The 23,369-nt window shown below is 52.4% G+C and overlaps 1 protein-coding gene across 1 annotated transcript in view; it reads right to left on the bottom strand.

Moving 5' to 3' along the window:
* IQGAP3 (IQ motif containing GTPase activating protein 3) overlaps positions 1-22,300 on the bottom strand; it is a 41,067-nt gene extending 18,767 nt beyond the window's left edge. The window contains exons 1-21 of the mRNA XM_074980598.1: positions 22,261-22,300; positions 19,817-19,904; positions 18,570-18,726; positions 17,593-17,670; positions 16,187-16,263; positions 14,460-14,527; positions 13,279-13,392; positions 11,817-11,995; positions 10,609-10,696; positions 9,245-9,408; positions 9,065-9,152; positions 8,412-8,575; positions 7,433-7,593; positions 6,738-6,862; positions 6,488-6,651; positions 5,831-5,921; positions 4,851-5,018; positions 3,374-3,516; positions 2,354-2,524; positions 1,404-1,487; positions 896-967 (exon numbers count right to left, since the gene is read on the bottom strand). Of these exons, the coding sequence (XP_074836699.1) occupies positions 896-967; positions 1,404-1,487; positions 2,354-2,524; positions 3,374-3,516; positions 4,851-5,018; positions 5,831-5,921; positions 6,488-6,651; positions 6,738-6,862; positions 7,433-7,593; positions 8,412-8,575; positions 9,065-9,152; positions 9,245-9,408; positions 10,609-10,696; positions 11,817-11,995; positions 13,279-13,392; positions 14,460-14,527; positions 16,187-16,263; positions 17,593-17,670; positions 18,570-18,726; positions 19,817-19,904; positions 22,261-22,300 (2,484 nt within the window). The remainder of the gene's footprint in view (positions 1-895; positions 968-1,403; positions 1,488-2,353; positions 2,525-3,373; positions 3,517-4,850; positions 5,019-5,830; positions 5,922-6,487; positions 6,652-6,737; positions 6,863-7,432; positions 7,594-8,411; positions 8,576-9,064; positions 9,153-9,244; positions 9,409-10,608; positions 10,697-11,816; positions 11,996-13,278; positions 13,393-14,459; positions 14,528-16,186; positions 16,264-17,592; positions 17,671-18,569; positions 18,727-19,816; positions 19,905-22,260) is intronic.
* Positions 22,301-23,369: the final 1,069 nt, after the last annotated feature.

Raw genomic sequence — 23,369 nt, forward strand, 5'->3', positions numbered from 1 at the left:
GATTTACAGAGAGGGTGCTTGGTGAAACAGTCACAGCACACATGAAAGTTTGATTAAAAACTTAAATCCTTTTGCTGGAAGATTGCAACATAGCAACTGTATTTCTTGGAACAATAAAAAAAAAAAACAAAACAAGAAAGAGGGAGAGAAAACAGGCTGCTCCCTATTGCAACTGGGCACCACTAACCCCAATGTGTTTTTTAAAAACCAGCTCCTCTGGTCAAACAAACACTTACTCAATAACTCCCTAGCCTGCAAGCAGGGCCAGAAACAAAGCAACCTCACAACCACACAGTTGCACAGCTTGCAATTCCAATGCAATCCCCAATATAAACACACTGAGTCCTGGCTGAAAATCCAGCTCCTTAAAATGGCTCTCATCCAGCTCTCAAGATCACTGACAAAAACGTGGAACTTAACTCACATCCCCACTTCACGAGTCCCTTTCCTGCAGATTTGTACATTTCCACTGTATATTAAATAGAAACCTTGCAACCTAGGGGCAGATTCCAGTCCCCCTCACTAAGAACACAAGGTTCTTCCCTCTTACCCAGGTTCCAACCTGGAATACAACTCAGTTATTTTGCCGATTCATTTTACAAGGACCCCTTTTGTCCCCAGCAGGATCAAGTGTCTCCTTCAGGCAGAGGAAGGAGAGGTCTAAGGACATTCAAGGCATGTTTACACTTCAAGCTGTGACCAGTCTATTTTCAAGCACTCTAGTTCAAGTACCTCTCCTTCAGCTGGGGGTGGCGGTGGGTGGGGGTGGGGTGGGAGAATATCAGACCCATACCACTTCAAGTCCGGATATAAACCTCGGTCCATTTGCAAGAGGCTCATTTCAAAACCTCTGGGGCTATATATTTGCACTTGCATGCACGGCTCAGCCACTCACGTTCTTCCTGAAATAGCGCAGCCGTTCCAGGTAACTTTTACGAGCGCGCCACATCCTCACGTATGCCTGGATCTGAGAGGCAGGAACAGAAAAGGAGACATGGGTTTGGCCATTTCAATCTGGATCCTGGAAGCCTTGGGGGGCAGTCTCCTGTTTCATCCATTTCTATTTATTCCGTCTACACGGCATGAGGGCCGCTGAGTTCCCACAGGTATCTTTCTAATCACAGATACCACCAAGATTTTTGACCACTAGGGGCCAACATCCAATCTGTTCTGTCTCCTGGAACTAGTGGCAAGGACCTACGTTATTTCTTTCAGTCCTATTGTTGCTGTGGCACAGCTGCTCCATTCCCCACCAGAGCTGGCTGCATCTACAGGGAGTGCCGCGATTCCCAGAGCGAGATGGGAAAAATATCTGCAGCTTGGATGTTGGTGCTACTAGAAAACACAGAGGAGCAGGGGTCGGTATGGGGATGGGATTAAGGAGGCTAAAAAGGCTCCCGTACCTTTATCACGGCATCAGTGTGTGCTCTCAAGTACCATAGTCTTCGCTGGTAAGCGCTGCGCTGTCTGTATCCTCGCCAGCACGACTGGGGCCGCCAAAAGAAAAACCACACGCGATCAGCTACACTACAACAAACGTTTCCAGGCTGATCCGAGGCGCCACCATGCAGCGTGCAAGGGCCAGGTCTGTGCTCAGAGGAGGTAATCCTCACACCTTTGCCAGCAGCACAAGCTGCCCTCCAGGGGCCATGGAACACTCCCATCACCCTCCACATGACAGCTCGTCCTACCTAGGTTAGTCTTCAATGGAGCCTATGGAAACAGAGCTAACACACCGGCTTCCGAAGAGCCAGGCTGCAAGTCCCAAAAGAGAGGGGCAGCTATCGTGGGTGATGGATGACCCCAGAGGTGGGGAAGCAAGCACCCTCATCCCCTCCAGATTCCCCACCCACCTCGCAAGGCCCTGCCCACCGGCCTGTTGCCCAGCCCTTTACCCTATCCTCCCCCATGTGCCTCTGGCCCCCAGCCCAGCACGGCCCAGGAGTGCCAGGAAGTCAGCAGGTGGCAGAGCTGCAGTCCCCAGCAGAGCATGGGTGGCGCCAGGTGAGACAATTTGTACAGGTCTTGTCTTCCCCTGCCTATGACACTCACTGCCCATGGAAAACAGGCCTTCAGCTACCAACATTGCTTTGTTCACCTTCCCCCAACCCTGTGTGCGTCTGGGAGGCAGGGACTGGTTAGCACTTGTACAGCTCCTAGCACAAGGTCCCTGTTCTGGTCTGGTCCCGAGACGCTAGCGTACTAGGCAGGATTAACAATAAACATGTTCCATGACTGGGGTAATGCGGGAGGCAGTCAGGATGCATATGACACCCAGATGGCCTGGTGCTACGTAAAGGGTTCCATGCACGTCAGTGGTCAATCGGCCATGCAGTCAGGCAGCGCCCCTCACCTGGATTTTGAGAACAGCCGGTAACTGCTCCCGCAGCCGATGTCTGCGGGCCAGGAATTCCTGGCGGACAAGGTAGCCCCTCATGCGGGCCTGAAGCATCACTACGAATCCGGCGTGGGATTCCCAGAGACGGTCCTGGTCGTGGGCCACGGTCACTCCCGTGATTGTCGACTGCAGAGACAGGCACACAGATCGTAGAACTGAAAGGGACCTTAGGAGATCATCCAGTCCAGTCCCCTGCCCTCAAGGGAGGACCAAGTACTGTCTAGACCATCCCTGGTAGATGTCTGTCTAACCTGCTTTTAAATATCTCCAGTGATGGAGATTCCACAACCTCCCCAGGCAATTTATTCCAGTGTTTTAGCAACCGGACAGTTAGGAACTTTTCCCTAATGTCCAACCTAAACCTCCCTTGCTGCAATTGAAGCCCGTTCCTCCTTGTCCTATTATCAGAGATTAAAGAGAACAATTTTTCTCCCTCCTCTTTGTAAGTAGGTTTTATGTCCTTTTCCAGACTGAACAAACCGAAGTTCTTTCAAGTGTCCCTCACAGGTCATCAGTTCAGGAAGATCTTGTATACGTCAAACATACATATGCCACCCAGCAATGAGAAGGGAACACCCCCAGCTGGGGCTGAGCCCAGGCCATTGGAACCTAAAAATCCACCACCATTTTAAGCAGAAGGACCAGATACCTTAACTCAGAGGCAGGGATGGACTCTGAACTTCTTACATGGTTCTTAACCAAGGGAGGGGTCTAGAACCCCACTTGGCCAGCATGTTACAGTCAAGTGTACACATGCTAACAGGATTCAGTGAAAGGACTGGATACTGCAAGCTGGAGAATGCATAAAGATGTATCTTAGCTTTTGGAAGTGCTACAAACCCTCATGCTTCATGGCCTGGGGCAAGATCCAGCAGGGTCAGGAGGAAACAGCTCTTCTGCTGGTTCTTAAGGCCTGACTGGTGATACTCCAAACCACAAGGGCTTTGATTATAGCCCCATTGACTGCCCCCTCACCTGGATTTCCTCGCGGCTGAGGTGGGTGGAATTAAGGACACAGTCAGGGGGCTGCTCCCAGCTGCCTTCAAAGCTCTGCAGGCTGAAGTAATACTCACTTCCATCTCTCAGTTGGTGTTGAACCCAGTGGTGTCTGGGGTTCCCTGGGCATAGGGGTTAGTACAGGATTAGGGGAAGGGGTGCTTTAACACATCTCTAGGCACACACGACAGGAGGAGAAGTGTCCACAGCACTGAACCCATCCAGCAAAATGGATTTCTGTGGTCTCTGGTCAGGTTTTGAAACCAACGCTCAGTGGATGAAACGGTTTATGTACAGCCCTGTCCCCAGCATCCTGGTCCGTGTTCCCTGTGAACTGTGCAGCCAGCCAGAGGAGATTTAGGTGCTGTCCAGAGGATTAGCAGAGCACCCACAACGAGGTTCTCTTTTTCTAATGGTCATGCACATTCACACATGCCTCTGTGCATATAAAAAAAAAAAAAGTTATTCCATACATGGATGGAAAAAATTCACACAGGGATGAGAAAGACTGGAGGGAGTGTTGGTTCTGGTCCATGCCGGTGACAATAAAATCCAAAGCAAGAATCCCCACATTTCCACACACTCTGCAGGAATGATGGGGCTGACCCTAAAGCTCTGACTGTCAGGAGGGGAAGGCTGGGGGCGGGGGTGTCACCAGCCACTCTCGTACCAGCTGCTGATGGACAAAGGATTCTGGGCTACCTGGACCACTGGGCTGACTCAGTGTGGCCAGTTGTGGCTGACCCAGAGGATGGCCTAGCCTGGGGTTTGTCCAACTCAGCTTTACCACTGACTGACTCTGGGAAAATCCTTTGGCACCTCAGCTCCGGTAGGACAAATGCACTCGAGACAGCAGTGCTCAGCGCCTACGCTGATGGAAGAACTGCAAAACGTTCTGTACGTAGAGATGAGAGACCACGGCATCAACTGTACAGTCTTAAAGCAACCCATCTGAATGTGTGGTGGAGAGCACGCTAGCAGAGAGACTGGATGGTGCAGTCACGTGGCCAGGACAGAAAGACAGATTAGATGGTCTGTTATAAGCTGCTCCTGGAAGCTGGCTGATTGAGAGGAAGGGCTAGGCCAAGCCTGTCTAAATGGGTGGGGAGCTGGCAGATAGCTGCTTTAGAAAGGGCATTAGATGCATCTGATGCAAGGGAGAAGGCTCTTGCTTTGAGTGTACGCCAGTGTTCCCCCTAAGCTGAGTGGCTGGGCAGCCGTCCAGCAGTGCCTACAAACACCCACAGCCGGCAGTGTGTGTTTCTATTAGTGGTGCACATAACATTTATTCCACACATGGATGAAAAAATTAGACAAACCATTGGTGTACACTCGCCCCAGTTCTGACCCAGCCCCCATGCTAGGTGCTGTACGGACACAGAATGCTCCGAGCCCCATGCTGCCAGGCTCACCCCAACCACCAGAGTTCTCAAGGTCAGAGTCAGTCATCTTTTACCTGCTCGTCCCTTGGCAGACAGGAGGGCGGCGAGCTGGGCCTGGTACGCCCGGGCACATTCTGCCACCACGCCGTGCAGCGAGACGTCAGGGTTACGCAGCACCCGCGCCGTCTGCGCTGGCTTCCCTTCTTTTATGGCCTGGTTGATGGCTGCGATGCCCAGAGCCACTATGGAGAGAGAGGGGGCGTTCATCCCCACACTCCCTGGCTGGGGCCCGGTTAACTCCAAAGCCCACGTTCCCCCTTTGCAACAGCCGTCCCCCTGGGGAGTCGGATGCCTATTGCAGGAAGCCTGGGGAGGGAGATTAACCCTTTGTGCCCCCTGGAGAACAGGGATTTCTACAGTACAAAGCAAGGGGTTCTAGAGGGGTGCAGCTGCTTGAAGTCAGACTGCAATTGGATGACCGGGGCGAGGGATGGCCACTGGCACAGCATTTCACGGCAATGGCTTATGAGTCGGTCCCCCAGAGCTCCCACGTCTAGGTTCACCCACCGGTGGCTCCTGACCTGCTGGTTGCTCCTCCAACAGGGGATCCTGACTAGTTTGGCTGGGAGGCTATCAAGGGCTGGCACATCAACTGCCCCTCCCTCCACTGCCCTGCTGCTCCCAGGGTGCAGGGTGGAGAGAGGGAGGGGCCAATGTCAGGGTGCCTCCCTTCCCCCACCTCTGTACCTATCACAGAGAGCAGGGTGGGACCTCAGAAAAGGGGCAGGGCCAGGACATTTAGGTTTGAGGCAAATCATGGATGGATTAAAAAGCGAGTGATTTAAGGATGGAGACCCCTGGTCTGCCCTCATCCCACCACCTCGGGAGCTCCAATGAGAGCGAGTATTTCACAAGCCCGGGAAAAGTTCAAGGCAGAGGGAAGCACAGAAAGACCAACATCACTGGACGATGGATTCTCTCCCCATCACGCACGTCGTGGGCACGGAGAAACAGAGACATGGGACCAGGTCAGAGTCAGCCTCCGAGCGCTTACTTCTCCGAGCCGCCGCCGTGTCCTGATTGGCCTGGCAAACCCCTTGCTGGATCTCCTCCCACCAGAGAGCTGCTCCGTCATCTCGGGTCACCTAGGAGACAGGAGGCAAAAAGGGACAAGACATCTCTCTCCTCCCAAACCCCACGCAAAGGTGAGGCGCCCATCACGGCGACGCAGCCACTTCTGGGGAAGGGGTGAGAACAGCATAACACGGAGCGGGAGGAACTGGGCTTTAGGGCTCTTTTGGAACCAGGAGCAGCAAGATGCAGGTGAGAAGCCAGAGAGAAGAGGCAGATGCTCCTCATGTTGCGCTGTGGAATTGGGCTTCTCACCCAGGGCAAGAGGCCACTGGCAAATTGTAAAGCCTTAACTAGCCCTTGGAATGACGTGTTAGGGATGGGTGGGAAACAGGGTTCCCTCGAATTCTTTCCAGCTGGGGCAGAATAAATTTTATGTGCACCAAAGCAAGTGCTAATGTGCACCACAATGCTGCCAGCTAGGGACACTCTGCCAGCCCACTGAGCAGTACCTGAACCTCTCCTGAACCGCCACCCAAGCGCTCAGCTTCTAGGGAACACTACTGGGGAGAACTATTAAGATGTCAGCTCCCTCTCTGCCTCACCCTGCTTCTCTGCAGTGCAAAGCTCACCATCCTACCTGGGCTTTCTGCCTTAGCGCAGCCGTCAGCACGTCGTGGTAGCGCTGCGCTACCGGGAGGGTCACGGCAGAGAGCCCAGCAGAGGGCAGCAGCAGAGCCGTGAGGGTTTTCTCCGGGTCGTACTGCGCCAGTGCCTCGTTGATCAATCGGACGGCGAGGATCTCTGCCAAGGAGGTGGAAGGAAACCAAAGAGGGTCAGAGCCCGCTGCAGTTCACAGAGCCCAGGGCTCAGGCATAAAAGCCACTTACTGTCGTTTTCTTCTTGTACCGATGCGTTGGCGCTGCTCACACAGGCCTGGATGTCATTCCAGCTCAGGAACTCCACCCCTGCTTTCCCAGACTGGCGCTGCAGCTCCAACAAGTCATCGAAATAGCTGGAAGGGAAGGACAGAGCTGATGCTTAGTGCAAGACGGAAATGGAAGGGCTGAAAAACACCATTGCAAAATGCCCCATCACAGGAGGCCATTGCTTTTTTTTTTTTTAAATTTACACAAATGGGGAAACTGAGGCACACGGCAGCGCTAAAAGCCTGCAAAGGATGGAACCCAAGAGTCCTGGCTTCCTCACACAAATTCAGTGCTCCCTTTCTTAGCAGAAGACCATCGCTGGTTTTGTCCCACAGCCACAGATCCTTCAAGAGGCTGGGCCTGCAGCCAGCTCCAAGCGGTAATGGAACCAGGTTAGAGACAGTTTAACCATTCAGAGCCCAGCTTTTGGCAGGTCCATTTTGTTTTGTGGCCTCAAATCTCCCCCTCCATGTGCAGCACAAGTTTTGTTACATGCACCAAGGCAGGGGCAGATGTGCACCGCCCCTCAGCTCACCAACTTCAGGGGCCCAGAACTGTCACTTTTAAAAGCAACTAAGCCTCTTAGCTCCATTCAGACGATTCACCAAGTTGGATGGGCACAGAGGGCGTCTTTCCCACTGAAATCAACCAATTACCGCTGTGTGTTTGCCTCCTCAATATCAGACAGGCCCAGGGCAGGGCTGACCAGGCTACTCCAGCATCCATAGACATCCCCAGCTTCCACCGCCTGGTTGATCAATGCCACAGCTGACAGCATCTCCACAGCAACATACAGCTCCTCCTGCATCAGCTCACCCTGCAGAAAGCAAGAAGAGGGCAATTATCCTTTTCTGGTCTCTTTCCCACCCACCCCCAGTGCCTGACACAAATCCACATATAGAGGGAGAAACTGAGGCAGAGAGAGACTTGCCCCTTGCCCTCTGCAGCAGAGGCAGCGATGGAACCCATGTCTCCAGTCCAGGGTTTTTAACCACCAGGGCAACCAGTCACCCACACTGCAAAGCCAAGAGCTGAATGGAAGAGGTCATAAGCCATTGTGATTCCCCAGCAACGGGGTTGGGGTAACAGGCATTTTAAAAAAAAAAAGATGGGGCAGTGGCCCTGCCCATGTTCCAGCCAGCCAGGAAAGCTGGGGCAGCAGCTGGGGTTGCCTGGTGCTCCAGGACCAGGCAGGAGATGGGCAGTGTTCCCTTTAATTGTTTCCATTCACATGCAGAATAAATTTTGTTATGTGCACCAACAATAGACATTAACAGAGCGCCCACAGCCAGGAGCATGAATCATCTGGGCAGCACCTGAATCTCTCCTGGGCAGCTGCCCAAGCGGTCAGTTTTCAGGGAAAATTGGGCATGGGAGCTGGGGCAGTGATGACAACAGGGACTGGTTCTCCAGGGGGCATGGAAGGAAGGGAGAGGGCCTGGGGGCGGAAGGAGCAGGGCTGGGGCTTGCCTCCCCAAGCCAACCATTCGCCCACCGCCAATGCCCAGTGCAGATGGCAGCCTGCGAAGTGCATGCTTGGGTGGGGTAAGGGGGCACCAGCAAAGACGTGGCTGTCCCATAGCCTCTGACACCTCCCCGCCCCCTGCTCAGAGCATCCCCCCGTCTCCGCCTCACCTGCGGGTGCTGTCGCTGCAGCAGGGACAGCTCGCGCTGGTACAGCAGGGCAGCAAAGGCCAACACCTCAGGCAGCTGGGCCTCGGGGCGCATCAGCTCTCGCACTGTCTCCGCTGCCGCTCCCCGGCGGATGGACGCATTGATGCGGCTCACGGCCCAGCTCACTGCACGCCGTAGGACGAAGGAGATGGGACAAGTACCCCCCCTAAGCTGCACAGCTTCCCATTAAGCCCCACACAGGGGCTCAGGACTGTAGTGGGGGTGGGGGGGATCTCCCTCACCAAACCCTGGAGCGGCTGGGGACAGTGTATTGAAGGGGATTGCCCTCTCCACCAGCCCCAGCACTGAGCTTCAGCGGCCAGGGGAAGGTGTCCCTCCTTGCTATCCCCAGGAAAGAGCTGAGCAGGTAAGCATGAGCTCCTGCCCCCGCCTGGAGTACCCCTCCAGCCCTAAGCACCCTCCTGCACCCCAAAGCCCTTATCCCTGGCTGCCCCACCCCAAAGCCCACACTCCCAGCCTGCAGCCTGTACCCCCACCCAAAACTGGAGCTAAGAAATCTGGATCTGGTCGGATTCTTTGCAACCTGCATCTCCCCTCACCCCCGGCTCCATACCAGCCACCCTCTGCAGCGCAAATGGCTTGGCACAACTTACTGGCCTGTTCCTGATCACCCTTCTCGTTGGCTGCGTAGATCCCCGACTGCACCTCCTCCCGCTCCAGCAGGTCCACGTACCCCAGCTCCTACAGTAGGCAAAGTGTCAGGAGCTCAGACATGAGGGGGACTGAGCCAGCGAGTCTGCTGCTTTTTCAGGGCCACCTCATTCGGGCCATACCAGTGCTTTCTGCTCCCGGTCTGCACTCAGCTGGTCCAAGTACCAGGCCGCGTTCTCCCGCTGCACGCCGCGCATGGCCAAAACGGGATCCTGCAAGGCCCGGCACAAAGCCAGAGGGTCCTGCCGCTCCAGAGCATCATCCACATACTCCAGCGCTCCCTGCACTAGGAGAGAGGCCAGATTTTAAAACAGGGCAGGGCAGGGCAGAAGTCACCCGCCAGGGGACCCCAGAGAGCCACTGGCCTGGGCTGCTCACTACCATGGAGTGCTGCAGTGTCTTTTAGCAATGGAGAATTTAAAATCCCAGTGAGCTGGTTCAGGCAGCGCACAGAGCTGGATTCCATTTGCCCTAATGGCTGGCTTGAAGCCCCAGCTGTTGGATTTGCCAGGCGAGCCCCTTTCAAAAGGGCTGGTGGATATTTGTGCAATAGTTTCACTATAAGTATCTTGCCCTCTGATGGACTCACAGAGAAGAGCCTACATCTGCGGCCAGCCGATGGAGCTGCTCACTACCATGAACGCCCAGTCCCGGAGCTTTGAGTGGCTAACACACCTGCAGTGAGAGTTACCAAGCGCTCTCGTCAGTAGAGCGCCAAGCTCCCTACCAAGAAGCTCAGTATCTTTTTACAAATGGGGAAACTGAGGCACAGAAAGGCGATGTGATTTGTCCAAGGTGACAGAGTAAAGAACCAAACTCAGGTTTAATGTGCCCCAGTAGAGGGCACTGACCACTAAGCCACACCCACTTAAGTGGCGCTCTGCTGACCTCTAGTGGTAGAGGGGCACTTGGGCCAATGAAGCTGCTCATGCACAAGGGGCTTGTGCTCTGCAATACAGAGGTCTCGAGTTCGAGGTCTGATACCCGCCATCCACACAGGTGCAATGTGTTAGGGCTCATGAAAATGAAGCCAGGATGAAGCAGCTTGTGAATTGAAAGTGGATTAGCTATTCCCAATTTCTCCTCTTCCAAAATGGCATTAAATTAATTCACAACACAGGCTCTCACAGGAACATCTCTGCACCAGGAGTCAATCTGGATTAGCCCTTCCCTGTGTAGACAAGTCCTTAAAAGGAGATTGCCCAGGTCACCTGCTTCAGGGATTCCTTCTGTGCTGGAGCCACGTGGAGAACCTCAGGCTGCTCCTGGAAAGAAACCCCTTGGCCCTGGGAAGGAGAAAGTCCCGCCCCCCCGCACCATTGCTCCTGACCAGAATGCCAAAAGCAGCCAGAGCAGAGGCCACGCCGCCACTAACAAGCCCCGCCCAAGCCTTCCACCAGACAAAGCCTTTGGGGAGAATTAGTTAACACTGGGCAGATCCCAGATCCACCACCTCTCAGGCACCAGATGCAGCTCTTTGGCTCACCATTGACTTTGTTGATGTTCCCTTGTATTTCAGCCTGGGTCAGACACCGGTCATAAATATCCTCACTTTCTGGGCTCCCGTGCAGGTGCTGAGGAAAGGGAGAAGCCATCCATGGTTGCACATCTTGGCCAAGAGGGGCTCTGGACTCAGCCCCAAAGGCTGCTGCAACTAGCATGAGGTGTAGCCAGAAGAAAGTACAGTAGCACAGCTGTTTTCTCCAGCTGTGCCCAGATATACCCACCCCGCTGCTCGGCCCACACGGCATTCCTCCTCTGGCCAGGTCAGCCAGCTTTAGGCCAGCACCCCAGCAGGATCTGGCCGATTTCCTTTCCTTGCTACAGAGAAAGCCACCCTGTGTTTTCCCTCCCTCCTTTTCTAAGAGAATGCAAGCTCAGAATTTAGAGGGGTCAATGGTCAAGGAGCAAACCCCGGCTTATGGATGATTAGGTTTAGAAGAGAGACTCAGGAGTCATCTAGTCCAACCCCCTGCTCAAAGCAGGGCTAAGCCCAACGAAATCATCCCAGCCAGGGCTTTGTGAAGCCGGGACTTAAAAACCTCTAGGGCTGGAAATCCCACCACCTCTCTTGGTAACACATTCCAGTGCTTCACCACCCTCCTGGGGAAATGGTTTCTCTTAATATCCAACCTACTACTACTCCTCCCCTGTAATTGGAGATCATTGCTCCTCCTTCTGCCATCTGCCACCACTGAGAACAGCCTCTCTCCATCTCCTTTGGAGCCCCTCTTCAGATGGTTGAAGGCTGCTGTCAAATCCCCCACCCCTTGCCCTCTTCTTTTCTGTACACTGAGCCCACATCCCTCAGCCTCTCCTCATAGGTCATGTGCTCCAACCCCCGATTGATTTGTGTCGCCCTCCGCTGGAATCTCTCCAGCGCCTCCACAGCCTTTCTGGAGTGGGGGGCCCAGAACTGGGTGCAATACTCCAGATGTGGCCTCACCAGTGCTGACCAGAGGGGAATAATCACTTCCCCGATCTGCTGGCAGTGCTCCTAATGCATCCCACTATGCCATTAGCCTTCTTGGCTACCAGGGGATGTTGTTGACTCACGCCCAGCGTCTCATTGTCTGTCATCCCCAGGTGCAATTCTCATGATGCACATGGCACTGCTGTGATCCACCTACAGGAGAAGAACCTACCACTACTGCCAAACAAGGGAGCTTCTCCATTCACCAAGGGGGTCCTTACCCGGTTCCGGGCGTTGCCGGCTTTCTCCATCTTGGCCTGGTACAGCATCTCCTGATAGACAGCAGCGAGGTTCTCTTGCAGGTTGAGCAGCATGGCGCTGGGATTGCGCAGGGCCACCAGGGTCTGCTCCACTACCCCCCTCTCCACAGCTTCATTGATCGCGAGGACAGCGGCGTGAACTAGAGCAGCCAAGGCAAGGCAGAGACATAAGGGCACTGGGAGGTCAGGGAGGGAGCAAGCTGCTAAAGGAAGCAGGGCTTGGGGCTTTCCATTTATCTAGGGCCTGGAGCTATGGGGTCACGCAGCATTGCGACCCTGAACTTTCCAGGAACTTGAAAAAAAATAAAGCCCCAGAATCCAAAAAACCCTGGGTTAGGTGGTCACTCCCCAGACAACGCATGGAGAGAAATACATCTCTGGGACGGTGATCCACAAAAGCCAGCGCAGTCAGCAGGAAGGTGCTAATGTGACTGATGGGAGATGCCAGTGAGTCCCACCCTTCCCACAGGGATAGATCCAGACTGGACAGGGCTGTGACCTACAGCCAAGAACTTGCTGGATCACAATTTTCCTGAAGACCAGGGCCTACGCAGTATATACCTAACGCCGCCTTTAAATCACCAGGCCAGTGGTTTGGGCTGAGCTGGACCTACACCAAAGATGGGCAGCCTAGGCTAGTCAGTGGGCCCCATGAGTGGCCCTCCTTCCCAGCAGCCACAAGACTGTCATAACCAAGACTGACTCCCAGGATAGGAGAGTTTGGCTAACAGTGCTTGGACACCCAGAATTTGTGGTATGTGCGTGGTCGACCCGTGGAACTCCTCGCCGGAGGAGGTTATGAAGACCAGGACTTGAACAGGGTTCAAAAAAGAGCTAGAGAAATTCCTGGAGGACAGGTCCATCCATGGCTAGTAGCCAGGAGGGGTAGGAATGGGGTCCCTGGCTGCTGCTTGTCAGAGGCTGGAAGTGGAAGACAGGAGAGGGATCACTCAGTGATTCCCTGTTCTGTTCACCCACTCTGGGGCATTGGCCACTGTCGGCCCACAGGACACTGGGCTGGATGAACCTTTGGTCTGACCCAGTCTGGCCATTCTTATGTTCTGACCTGTAGCAACACCGATTGGCTGCAGGGCAAGCGCACCGTCAGTGCTGTGTGCAGTCAGCGGGCACAAACCTCACTTCACGGGCCCTCACTTTACACACGTGTCACCTTAGTCATACCAGTAAGGGGGAAAAAAAGAGACATGTAGGAAGAAACCAGTGACATTTGGCAACCAAGAGGTCTTGTGGGCCACACATAGAATCCTGGTGGGCTGCTGGCAACACACCACTGACCTAGCTCAACCCATAAAGTAGTCCAACACATGCAGGGACTCAGAACCAGATTAAGCCAGAAGGCTGCAGGGAGGGACGCCACGGATGGGAAAGCCACGGACTCTTTAATCCGAGGGAGTCAAGTCACCTGCCACTTCATCCACCGAGAGCTCGCTGGCGAGGATCCCGCCAATCTTGCTGAAAGCCGGCATCTGGAGGCCGTATTTCTCCAGCTCCCGCTTCATGTTGTTAATTTCCTCCTCTGGAACAGAGCAAGTCAGCGAATTCGCGCCCATTTGACCCAGTGCTGACGCCAAACTTCCTTCTGACATTTCTCTTTACCATGAGGATGGCAAGCAGAGGCCCCAGTAGGGTATGCCAGGCCCTGAACAGCCATAGCCTCCCCTGTACCACCACCAAATGGTGGAGGTTCACAGAGATTCCCTGCCAGTTTGATCTGCGCCAGAGCCTCCAGCTTCAATGGAGATGTGTGCGCCTCTGTGGACTGTGTTGCAGAGTCAAGGCCATGTGATAAAGAGAAATTCAGGGTCTCAAAAGAACTTTAAAATAAAAGCCACCAAGCCTAAGGGAGCAAGAACCAGCATGTGTTTCTGTCTCTAATGTCAACAGGGCTGAGCTGGGTACACCCGAGGAGCCCATCTCCAATGGGACAGTGTGGTTCAGTGGCGAGAACTGGAAGCAGGACCAGTGTTCCCTGTAAGCCGAGCGCTTGTGCACCCCTTCCAAAGAGATTCAAATACCATGCAGCTGATTGGCAGCTGGTTTTTTGTTTCTACTGGTGGTACACATTTGCACATAACAGTCATTTCACACATGAATGGAAAAATCTGCCCATGGATAAAAAAAGATCAGAGGGAACATTGATCAGGACACCTGGGTTCTAGTCCCCACTTTGCCACCGTCCAACCCTGTGACCTTGGGCAAGTCTCTCCCCTACCCTGACCTGTCTCCCCGCGGTCCATCAGATCATAGAATACCAGGGCTGGATGGGACCTCAGGAGGTCATCTAGGCCAGCCCCCTGCTTCAAGCAGGATCAACCCCATCTAAGTCATCCCTATCTAGATGGCTCAGGATGGGGACTCTTGTCATGGGTACACACAGCGCCTGGGAGAGCGGGCCACTGATCTCCTGTGTTAACTACGTAGATACAAGTCAATTTTCCATCTCAGCTTAAACAAAGCTCCTTAGAAATAAGCATCCTCTCTGCAGGACAATTCCAGAGAGACGAGCAGTAAATTCCAATTTGTTAGAGATAAACAAGGAAGCCTGCAGGAACTAGGACAGATTTGTCTTTTCCCATCCCATACCTGTAAAGTTCACCTTCCCGTATAAATCCTGGATCTGCGGAGCCAGCCCCAGCTTAAACAAGTATAAACTGAAGATATAAAACAAGAACAAAATATTTCATGGAACTCTGTAGCCTGACTATTAGAACACAGAACGGGGAGATCAGAATGCTACAATGCCAGCTCTGTGACTGACTCACTGTACACCTTAGGCAAGTCACTGTGCCTCAGTTTCCCCATCTGCAAAACAGGGACAAGACCCCTTTGTAAAGCACAACACCAGCACCATTTGACCCCAACTGGCTAGCTGCTGCTTTCCAGAGTAACTGAGGTGGTTGCTTTGACCCTGGAAGGGCTAAATAAATTGGAACCTGTCTCTCCCTCCCTCTCTGTCATATGTATTCAAAACAAACCCCTTAAGAGGCAGGAGGCAGCTGTTGGGGGTTTCCCCCTTGCCTTTGACAATGACTCCCTCCCCCTGCTCTGAGCCTGCCCAGTCTCAGCAGCTTTACAGAGCTGCAGCAAAACCCTTCTTTATGAAAGATCTGCGTGGGAAGAACAGACTTAGAGACAGTATTTTATTTTAAAGGGTCCTCCATAGGAGATGGAATTTGGAGGGAACGGCAGCAGCTCCCTCCCACCCCACAGGGTGCAAGCATTGCATTTAGAACATTTTGTCAAGGCACTCAGACTAGGTCTAACCAGCAACGTTATTCCAAACTAACAGCTGTTTCAAAATAACTTTGTGAGCATCTACACCCTGCCCCCCCGCCCCATTTCAAAATAAAATCCAAATAGCGGGCATGTTATTTTGAAGCCTCATGGCAGGAGGAATTGTGTCTATTTCAAAATAGGTGCTGTTCAGACACAGAATAGTGCTATTTCAAAATAAGCCACAATGGCACCCAGTGGCACTATTTCAAAATAGCAAGTCGTCCTGTGGCACCATGGAGGTATGCGAGGAATCCAGAGTGTAACCTGGATTTCGAAATAGGCACTACGTCTGGACACGCTATTTCAAAATAGCTGGATGCTCTTACGAAATTCATTCTTTGAGTAGCTGTGTCATTTCAAAATAAGCTATTTTGGAACAGCTATTCCAGAATGGATTATTTCAAAGTAACGCTGCTGCGTAGACGTAGCCTTAGAGTCTGGGGTGTGCTTCTCTGTGTGTATTTCAAAGCCTGGACTTGGTATTTTCAAACTTGGGTGCACAAGGCTGGGCACCTCCAGCAAGAGGCTGGGCTGGCAGGGGCAGTCAAGAGGAACTCAGCAAAAAAAAAAGGGACAGGGAACCGTAAGCATAGGAATGGTGCAGTAAAAGCCATGTTAGCCAGCACTTGGCTAACCAGCAAGTTCTGTTATCCAGCACTGCAGCCCATGGGGTTGCTTGGCTAGTGGCTGCTCTGCCGACCTGGTGCTCAACTAATCGGAAGATTGGATTAGCTGGCAATCCCCGGGTATGCTGGATAGTCAAGCTTTTAGTGTACCTAACTCCAGTCATACACACAGCCTCAGCTGACAGGTGTAGGAATCTGTCTGACAGGGAGTTAAACACGTTCATGGGTATTTACAAGATCTGGACCCAAATGCAAGGATTATTGGCTTTTGTAGCGAAAACAAAATCAAAGTGACCACTAGAGGGCACAAGAATCACTGCTTAAAACCTACAGGCCAAAAACTCTTCAATTCGAATAATCCCAGAGGAGCACCTCTTTTACAGGTTACACTCTGGATTGCTCACATACCTCAGAGCATGGATGCAATAGACCACCCGTGGCATGTTCTTCTTGTCGTAGATGTCTGTGGTCTCTGGGTGAAAGATCTGTTGGCAGTATAGACAGCACCAGCGTAAGCACCAATCAGCTTTAACTACTGAGCTGTACGGTAAAGCCCCATGGCTAAGGCATGGGCTGGCTACTCAAGAGACCAGGGTTCAACCCCTTGTTCTGCCCGGACCTGCTGGGTGACCTCGGTCTGCCTCAGTTTCCACATCTATAAAATGGGTACAGTGATACAGCCTTCCTTTCTGAAGCTGTGACATGCTAGGGATTATCTTTACCGACCTTCAGAGCAGGTCTACGCTACGGGAGAAAGTCAACTTAAGATACATCGACTCTAGCTATGCTGGATCTGGGTACCTTAGAGTGAATGTCTCTACCATCCCCCACAGCAGGAGGCCAGCAGGAGAGACTTTCCTGTTGACTTCCCTTACCGCGAATGCCAGGAGTAGTGAGTTGATGGAGACATCCTCAGTGTTTGATTTAGGGGGTCCCTACTAGACCAGCTCAATCAAACCCTGGAAAATTGATCTCTGCAGCCATGAGTGCAGGCTTACCCTCCCTCCCCATGCAGGCCCTTGTCAGGAGCGTGGCCCTGAGGGGAGAATGCAGGTCAACAGGCCGCTCCGTCATGATTGTACAGCTGTCTCCTCTCCTTCTCGCTGAGGCAGCTACCCCCTTAACGTCCCCTCCTCCCACAAGTTTCTCTCTCGGGTCACTGCAATACCCAGAGGGAGACAGGAGCACACATGCAGACTTAGGCCTGACTGTGCCCTAGACCAGAGGTATGCAAAGTTGGCGGGGGGCAAGCACGAAATTTCATAAGGGGGCACCACACAGTTGGCTGCTGGATCTCAGGCTCATCTATCTCACTAAAAACATTGAAAATCTGTTCGTTTTTTGTGTGTATCATATTTATACACTGATCAATAAAGTTTTGACATTCTACGCTTAAAAAAAAAAAAACACACCACACACTCACCAAAAGGGGTTTTTCTGTTCACAGGAATATAACTGAAATTTCCATCGGTTTGGATTAGACAGGTTGGGGTGGGGGGGCGCCTGCTAATTGCAGGGACGAAAAGTGGGGCCAAAGGTAAAAAGTTCACTCACCCCTGCCGGGGAAAGCTGTATGCCCTGGCTATACAGGAGACAAAGGAAGGTTCTTTCATGTCCCCAGGTTTCAGACGAACGTGTTATTAGCCTAACCAGCTGCCTTGCACGACAGAGGGGTTCTGAGCTATCTGGCTGGGTGGAGTCATGCAAACTGTGCCCACTCCCGTGCAGGGGCTGTGTTTTTAAAATCAAATCACAGCACTTTTCTATTTCCGCAGGATCTGTTTTTGGCCTGGACAGTGACACTAGTACATTACCGTAGGAAACCCCAAGTGGGTCATGGCATCACGCCAACGGTTGATGTTATCCGTATGTCGAAAATGAAGTCCAGTTGCCTGGAGAACGAGAGGAGAGACTAAATAGGCGTTCGAATTAAATTTTCCTTCCAAGCGTATTATGCCATTTTGCTCACTAGAGGATTTCTCGTGCCTTCATCTAAGGCAGCTGGCTCTGGGCATTGGACCAGAGGCATCAGCTGCATGTAGTTCTTCCAAACCCATTTAAGCCAGCACAGGCCAGGAACAATGCAGAGGTGGGCCTGATTGACAGTCATCTTTGCATGAATGAGGTCTGCTGCAAGTTGCATCAGAAATATCAGATCCTCCCTTCCCCCTCTGTCCCCTCCCCTGCAAAAATCCACCTGCCTTCAACACAGGAGAGGCAGACAACGCCTGTTTCATAGCATCTTAGAATATCAGAACTGGAAGGGGCTTGAAGTCCAGTCACAAGGGCAGGGCAGGAGGAAGAACCCTCTAGATCAGGGGTCAGCAATCTTTCCAAGACGAAGTGCCAAAATTTAACCTTTTGACCTCTCTGTACCTACAGAGTGCCGGTGATGCTTTTTAAGGTCACTAATAGTCTTACTTACAACAGCGTCACTAATAAATAAATGAAGCTGCAGAGCTTTACTGGTTAGGGGGTGGTTAGCACCATTAGCTGATCTTTTGTTAATCTGCAGGCAGCCTGGCTTTGAGCAAGCTTTTGGCTCCATGGGGGAGGAGGGGCAGAGCTGAGATCCTTCCTCGGGTGCCATGTAAATTGGCCTGCATGCAGCTCTTGGCACCCATGCCAGGGGTTGCTGACCCCTGTCTAGTTTGCAGAGGTGGGTGCGTGCAGTGTAAGTTATTTGTCCAAAGCCACACAATGAGCCACAATTAGACCTCAGGTCTCCAAAGCCCCAACCTCAAACTCCCTCCCTCCAACCCAAGCAAATCCCTCCACCCGACTCCTTTACCTTGTAGCGCGCCTGCTCGCAGTCGTAGATCTTCTTCAGCGGGATGACATCTGGTGCAAAACAGTGTCCCAGCTTGGCCAGGATGACCCCATTCCGTAAGCTCTCCTCCAGCTCCGTGGGGGAGGCCAGTTCCTCATTCAAACAAGCCTCCATCCAGCTGGCACAAGAGAGAGGGCGAAAAATAGCCTTTACAAGGCCACATCAAGTGGGGGTCTCCCACAGACCCTATGGGGTATTCCAGAAACAGCACAGCCACAAGGTAAAGCCTCAGGTGATGAGGATGTATCACGATGACAATATTTTGCATCTGTTTGTGTAGCACTTCTCCTCCTTGGGTTTCTGCCTCTTACACACAGAAGACAGCAAGGGACAGAGAAGAGAAATGGCCTGCCCAAGGTAAGCGGAAATTGAACCTCCAGGAGGAGAATCCGTTTGTCCCTGAGTCAGCGCTCAGATCCAATTGTTTCCACTTAATAGTCTCCTGGTCACTGTGCAATGGTTTTTCAGTATGGCCACCCTGTATTCACAAAGAAGTGCACCACCCCTTTATATTTACTATAAAAGGGAAAGAAAAGGCCATTACGGAGAGCTGTAAGCCTGTCTGGTTCAGTGTTTTAGGCTTTTTGACACCACAGAACACCAAACAATAGTATTTAAGTGGAACACCTATGAAAATTTTCTTTTAAAAAAAATTGTCAGAACAAAAAACAAAAAGACAGCAATATCTACAGCAAAAACAAAGTGAAGTCATTTAATCAGGCATCACAACAATGAAGTAACTTTGTATCTGGTTTTAATAACAGAAAACCCATCTGTGTATTTTTCCAAACGCTCACAACACACCTGAGAGTGGTCCATGGAACACAGGGTAAGAAACACTGGTCTGGTTCTGGGTGTTTGTGCGTTTTGAGAGACTGACAGCAAAGACAACCATGAAGGGCCAGCTGTTTGGTCAGTGCAATATTTTCTTTGCTTTAGATTGCAAGTCATTTCACTTACTCCCTTTCTATCCCCACGTTGCCTTTCATCATCCTTCCCCCTCCCCTGGGAGTTACGACCCACTTGTCAAGAAAATCCACTCTAACAGAGCGACCCAATGCTGGGTGTTTGACGAACCAGACTCCTCAACGTGCGACTTCAGAAGTCCCACCCACTGTTTCCCGTTGAACAGGTTCTAAAAATCAGACATTGAAGGTAGGTCAACATAACCCCGAAAGGGTCCCCTCTAATAAATCAGACTCTCTCACCGTTTGGCTTCCTCCAGGTGACAGAGATATTGATAGGCCACATTCTGTCTCCTCTGTTCATCCATCTCATCTGCTGTGAGACGCTCGTCTGGACAATTCAAAAGACGAGGCCAGGTCAAGCGTGGAGAAGAGCGTAGAGTTCGTTTTAAAATATATTTCAGTTAAGATTTCATAGAAGTTTAGTGAAGTCTTTTAGGAAGAACACTCCCGGGATTTCCCATGCCAATAACATCTCCACGTCTCCTGCCATACAGATATTGCACCCCTGAAACGGATGTTAATCTGTCTCTTGTTGCCTACACTGAAGGAAACAGCATCAATGGCGGAAGCCAATTCTTTAAAATTGTTGGCTGCAAGAAGCAAACAGCATTTGCCACAAATCAGGACTTTTAAATGTGTATTTCTAACTGCACTTTCCCATTCTAGTTCTCTTAGATGTACAGGTTGAACCTCTCTAGTCCAGAACACTCTCATCCAGCAACATCTGTAATCCAGCATGATTTGAGTTAGCCGGACAACCACTCACTGGGGGTACAACCAAATTTCTTGCGGTCCCATAAAGTTTGTTTCCAGCCACCCAGTCCTGGCTCTCAGTGTTCTGTGCTGTTATTTAGCTGTAATTTACCCCTAAATGTCTAAAAGCCCAATTAGAGGGGAAGTGTTGGGAAGGCTGCTCGACAACATTAACCTCCCATGGGTCAGCAAATTCCCTCGTCTGGCACTAGTCAGGTTGCCGGGGTGCTGGACGAGAGAGGTTCAGCCTGTATGTAAATTTTTTTTTTTTTTTTAAATATCCATAACAATATGGATTTTTGTTTCAGTAACCCCAGCAGCAGAGCAGAGTGCTGCTTTTAAGTTCAGCTAACAAACTCCTAGCCCCGTCATGGGAAACACAAACTGAAGCGACTTTGGTGGGGTTATGAATCACGAGCTGGGTGAGGCCAGGCACACACTGTGGAGTACTGTTATGTGCTATGTGGGGAGTGGACTAGCACATGACTTAATAGCTTCTAACGGCTATTTATTACATTCTGGCTGTCTCTCTTTTTTACGTGTAAACAGGTCTTGTTTTCCCCTCCCTCCTGCTTTGCCAGGCAAGCGAGGCAGAGAGCTACATTAACAAGACCCCACTGTATCCTGTGCACAGGTCCTATTTAAAAACCTCTTCAGCTAGATTGGTATTTTTGCACTCACAAACATACACCTCTTGTGCACTCAGCCCCTCCCAGGGACAAAATAAGACACGCTCTCCAGATCAGGTTTTATATAACTTTTGCCATATGCCCCAGAAATCTTGCACGCCCTTCCCTCCCATCTCCTGCTGCTTATGGGCCCCCATCTGAAAGGGCTCAGACCTCATTGGCATCCTACCTACAAAATATTATCCTAGCCCTTTGTTCCTCAGGACTCTATGGTACTTTTTTAGCCCTATTACCACAGTATCCAACAACCTCACAATACTCATCCTCTCATCACTTGCTCTGGAGTGCAAGTGTTCCCATTTTACAGATGGGGAAACTGAGGCACACAGCAACTAAGTGATTTGCTGAAGCTCACACCAGTGGGTGAGGGAGCTATGGCAGAGCAGGGAGGTGGTCCCAGGTGTCTCAAGTTTTAGACTGCCCACTGGATCACCACCTGTCTCTGAGGAAGTTTGAATTAAGGTATGCAAGTTCTGCTATGTTAATTATGTAGCTCAAGCAGAGGTACCTTAATTCCAGCTTCTGCCCCTTCTCCATTAAGGGCCTGTGCTCCCACCCCATCCTTTTCTGATGGGATCCAGGACCAGCAGGTTATCTGACCTGCCCACACAACACTGGCTGGTCCAAGCCCACCTCTGCCTGATCCCAACCTGTCTGGTGTCAAGGGACGGAAGGACAGAATCTCTGCAGCATCCTCCCTCCTGCCACACCCCCAGCCAGGTCACCCTCGTGTCCCTGCCCTCCTACGCCTGTCCCGGGGACCGTATAGCCCAGCTCCCATCCCCGACCCAATTCAGGCCCATTGTCTGTCCCCACCTGTCTGCAGCCCACACCTGTCAGCCACGTCCCTCCGCCTGGGTCCCCTTCCAGCACCACGCCCGCCCGCCCGTCTGTCTGTCTGTCTGCATCTCTCACCGCTCCTATCGGTTTGTCCTCTCTTCTCCCCTGCCCCCCAGCCCACCGTACATGTCTGTCTGTCTGTCTGTCTGTCCCCACCCCCCCCGCCCAACTCCTGCCTGTCCCTCTACTGCCGTCTGCCCGTCCTCTCTCCCCAGCCACACCCCCGCCCTGCCGGTCTGTCCATTTCCCCAGCCCCCGACCCCAGCAACCCCCCCGCCATCTCCTGCCTGCCCCCTTGCTCCGGTCGGTCCGTCCGTCCGTCCGCTCTCCCCAGGCCCACATCCCCGTCTGTCTGTCTGTCCGTCCGCCCGCCCTGCCGCACCCCCGCACGGTCTCACTCACAGCCCGGCCGGGCCTGCCCGGACCCCGCCGCCGGCTCCATCCCGCTCGGCTCCATGCGGCTCGGGAGTCGGGATTTGAATCTCCCGCCGCCTCCTCGCCCAGCTGCTCCGGGACACGTGGCCGCGCCGCGGGGCAGGCTGGGGAATGTAGTCCGCGGGGGGGCACGGCCATGGGCTTCCCCCAGCCACAGCTGAGGGGTTCCGCGGGGCATAACCTGGGGTTTCCCCTGGACAGCGGGGTCCCAGGGCACAGTTAGGGGGTTCACCTGGGCAAGGGGGTTCCCTGGGCATAGTTTGAGGTTCCCCTAGACATTGGAGTTCCAGGGTACACGCAGGGGGTTCCCCTGGACACGTGGGTCCTGGGCATAGTTTGGGCTTCCCCAGGGCACAATGAAAGCTGAGTACTGTGATGGTGACCTAGAGGCTCCTCATCAAATCAGGGCCCCATTGGGCAGAGCACAGCACAGCACAGCACAGCTGAAAATACAGTGAGAGGTGGGTTCCTGATCCTACAGCCTAAACTCTACGAGATAAGACAAGAGGTCGGTGGGGAAACTGAGACCTGGAGCTGCGTGATTTGACCAAGGTTACCTGGCAAGTCAGTGGTGGAGTCAGAAATAAATCCCCGCCCCAGTGTCCACAGCCCAGGGGTCACCAGACCAATTAGAGTGAAAGGCAGGGGCAGGATGGTCCCTTCACTTTCCTTAGTTTTGGGCTTCTAACTTCCAGGACTGGGTAAGGGGTATCTGGGGGTTTGGGATATACCCATAACTCTTGGGTAATTTAGTGTGCAGCCCAACTGGATTAGCATGGGTAGGGTAATCAGTGGCTTTGGCACTGTGCTTTTTAAAACAAAGGAGGCCAACTCCTTGCTCTGGCTCATTCAAACTGGGACATGATGCATGACAGGTGGGGAGGAAATGCCACTTTCCAGTTAGCTGCAAAGAATCACGAGCCAGGCTTAGTCCTGGCATTAACTCCCAGCACTTAGGGAAATTGACCCCGAGATGGATATAGCCCTGCATTCCTCCTTGTTCCAGGGCAGGGATGCATGACCAACCCAAAACAACCTGGAAGTGGCACAATCACCAACTCTTCTTTTTACTATAA

Source organism: Carettochelys insculpta, chromosome 30, assembly GCF_033958435.1.
Source record: "Carettochelys insculpta isolate YL-2023 chromosome 30, ASM3395843v1, whole genome shotgun sequence".
NCBI lineage: Eukaryota > Metazoa > Chordata > Testudines > Carettochelyidae > Carettochelys > Carettochelys insculpta.